This window comes from Volvox carteri (genome assembly GCF_000143455.1).
Source record: "Volvox carteri f. nagariensis unplaced genomic scaffold VOLCAscaffold_6, whole genome shotgun sequence".
NCBI classification, from domain to species: Eukaryota; Viridiplantae; Chlorophyta; class Chlorophyceae; order Chlamydomonadales; family Volvocaceae; genus Volvox; species Volvox carteri.
Genome location: NW_003307549.1, coordinates 1,075,622 through 1,078,771, shown reverse-complemented (window position 1 = coordinate 1,078,771; position 3,150 = coordinate 1,075,622). Strand labels below are relative to the sequence as shown.

Sequence of the window (3,150 nt, the reverse complement as noted above, 5' to 3'; positions counted from 1 at the left end):
TAGCATAGCATATCGTGTACGGCATAGCGTAGCATGTACGGCATAGCGTGTACGGCATAGCGCGTACGGCGCGTACGGCGCGGTCATGCTACACGTGGTCATGTTGTAAGTTTTAATGCGGAGAGTTCCACACGCGAAGTAGAACACGCGTACGGCATAGCGTGTACGGTGTACGGCGTATGGCGCGTACGGTGTACGGCGTATGGCGCGTACGGCGCATGGCGTATGGCGCGTACGGTGTATGGCGTATGGCGCGTACGGCGTATGGCGTATAGCGCGTACGGCGTATGGTGCGTACGGCACAGCGCGTACGGCGCCTACGGCATGTCGCGTACGGCGCATATGGCAGAATAGATGCTACACGCGGTCATGTTGTAAGTTTTAATGCGGAGAGTTCCACGCGCAAAGTAGAACACGCGTACGGCATAGCGCGTACGGCGTACGGCGCATGGCGCGTACGGCATGGCACGTACAGTGTACGGTGTATGGCGCGTACAGCGTATGGCGCATACGGCACAACGCGTACGGCGCGTACGGCATAGCGCGCACGGCGCGTACGGCGCGTATGGCTTAGCGTGTACGATAGCGCGTACGGCATAGCATAGCGTGTACGGCATAGCATAGCGCGTACGGCACAGCATAGCGTAGCGTGTACGGCATAGCATAGCGTAGTGCAGCATGGCATAGCGTAGCGTAGCATAGCATAGCATAGCATGTACGGCATAGGACATAGCATAGCTATGCTATGCTATGCTATGCCGGTAAGGTAGGGTAAGGTGGTACCGTTACCGTTGAAAACTGGTGCACGGCACCAGCACCACCACCTGACACAAGGACCTTCGACCACGGAAGGAATGCCGTACACGCTTAAGACATGTAATTGCGCGTTGTACTGTGTGTTGGATTGCGTGTACGGCTTTCCTTGAACTGCACATTGCACGGTGCATTGAATTGCGTGCACCAGTGCACGTTTGGTTGCACATTTCGGTGCGTGTTGAATTGCGTGCTTCAAATCAAATCATTGCGTGCTTCAAATCAAATCGAAGACAGCGATTTTCCTGACGAAGAGCTAAACATACATTAGATATGTACCTGGTACACTCCGATGCTCCGGAGCGTGTTGCGCAATCCCAGCTGCGGTGCTGTGCGGTACGGTGCGGTGCGCGCTCCCGAACGAAAAAATAGATAAAAATGTGCAGGCGCCGGATCGAGCCTGCGACCGAGGCTCCCACGCGGTGATGGAGCTAGCGTGCGCAACGAAGCGGTCTGCGCCGATGCTCAGGGGCGCGTTGCGCGACCCCAGCTGCAGTGCAGTGCGGTACGGTGCGGTGCGCGCTCCCGAACAAAAAAAAGGAAAATACGCATAGGCGCCGGGATCGAGCCGGCGACCGCGGCTCCCATACCGTGATGGAGCTAGCACAATGACATAGCACGACAAAGCACGACGAGCCGAGACATGACCCACACGGTGCAGTGCGCGGCCCCAAACAAAATAATAAAAAAAAACACGGTACACGACAGCGAACGCGACCGACCGCGCAAACCGTCCCGCGGGTCAGGTTGTGTTGCGCATCGCACTTCGGTGCGCGTTGCGTTTCTATTCCTTGCTATTCTTGCTATAGCATAGTTTCTACTCACTGCTATTCGTCGTTTCTATTCGTTGCTACTGCTTTGCAACGTGGACTGACCTTGTATCGTGTAGGACGTGCAGACAAGGATGGCGATGAATAGCCATCGATGGCGATGAACAACCGTTGATGTGCCGAGATGTTGTCGTCTGGCGAAAATCGGTTAGCGAGCCGATGCACGTAAAGAGGCCAGCTTCGCGAAATACCGCGCAGCTTATGTTCGCGGCGCGACTAGTTTACAACCGCCAGATTTAAAATAACCGCTCAGCCACGGTACCGTATATGAAAATAAGTAAACCGGATGCGTATATATGCGGTGCAATTATATTGTAGCGACCCAACATCCGCGAACAAAACAGTTTCACAAAATGCCGTACAGCCTACGCGGACAACGTTGGACAAGCACTGCACACTTCAGTGCGCGTCAAATTGCGTCGTTCAGTGCACGTTAAATTGCGCGTTGAATTGCACGTTTAATTGCATGTCGAGTTGTGTGGTGGGTTGCGCGTTAAAACGCGCGAGTCGGCACATGTCAAATTGCGCAGTGCGGTGCGGCCAATGTTTATCGATTTGCGCGTTCAATCGTGGTGCTGTGCGGTGCGGTGCAGTGCGGTGCGGCGCGGTGCGCGGTCCCAAATGAAAAAAACAAAAAAATGAGAGGGTGCCGGGTCGAGCCTGCGACCGCGGCTACCATTCGACATTGGACCTAGCGCACACCACAAGCGGTGCGCCCTGATGCACCACGGCGCATTGCGCGGGTCCAGGTGTGGTGCGGTGCGATGCACTGCCCGCGCAGTGTGGCGCAGTGTGGCGCGGTGCGGTGCAATGCGGTGCGGTGCGGTGCGGCACGGACACCGAAGCGGTGCACAGCGATGCTCGGGGGCGCATTGCGCGGGCCCAGGCGTGGAGCGGTGCAGTCCGGGACGACGCGGTGCGGTGCACGGTCCAGAACGAAAAGAAAAGAACAATAAACGACGACGACGCGAAAAACGAACCACGCGACGACGAAGGCAGCGCTCCCGAACGAAAAATATAAGAAAGCGGGCGCCGGGCGACGAAGCTAGCGATCCATAACGTAAAAAAGGACAAAAAGACGCGCCGGCGCCGGGATCGAACCAGCGACCGCGGCTCCCATTCGGCGTCGGAGCTAGCGCGCCCGTCGAAGCAGCGCACGGCCATGCTTCGGATCGTGTTCCGCGGGCCCAGGTGTGGTGCGGTGCGGTGCGTTGCGGTGCCGCGCGGTGCGAAAAAACGAAAAAAAGCGACGACGGCGGGGCGCGAACCGGCGACCGCGGCTCCCAAGCGGCGACGGAGCTAGCTTAAAAGGTGCAGCTCCGAAACCGCGAACGACACGGCGAAAAACGGCAACTTTCCAGAAATTCCGAACGGACACGGACTAGACGCGGGCTGGTTCGCCCGCGAGGGGGCCGTAGTCCCCCGGCTGGGCGGCACGAGTACGACGATACATGCATATACTACACTCGTGTGGGAGTCGAACCCACAAGTGCAAGGGATGCACCCA

The 3,150-nt window shown here is 57.5% G+C and overlaps 1 protein-coding gene across 1 annotated transcript in view; it reads left to right on the top strand.

Moving 5' to 3' along the window:
* VOLCADRAFT_57277 (uncharacterized protein) overlaps positions 1–3,150 on the top strand; it is a gene marked incomplete at both ends in the record, with an annotated part of 18,925 nt that overhangs the window by 14,374 nt on the left and 1,401 nt on the right. The window contains one exon of the mRNA XM_002947456.1: positions 2,047–2,204. Within this exon, the coding sequence (XP_002947502.1) occupies positions 2,047–2,204 (158 nt within the window). The remainder of the gene's footprint in view (positions 1–2,046; positions 2,205–3,150) is intronic.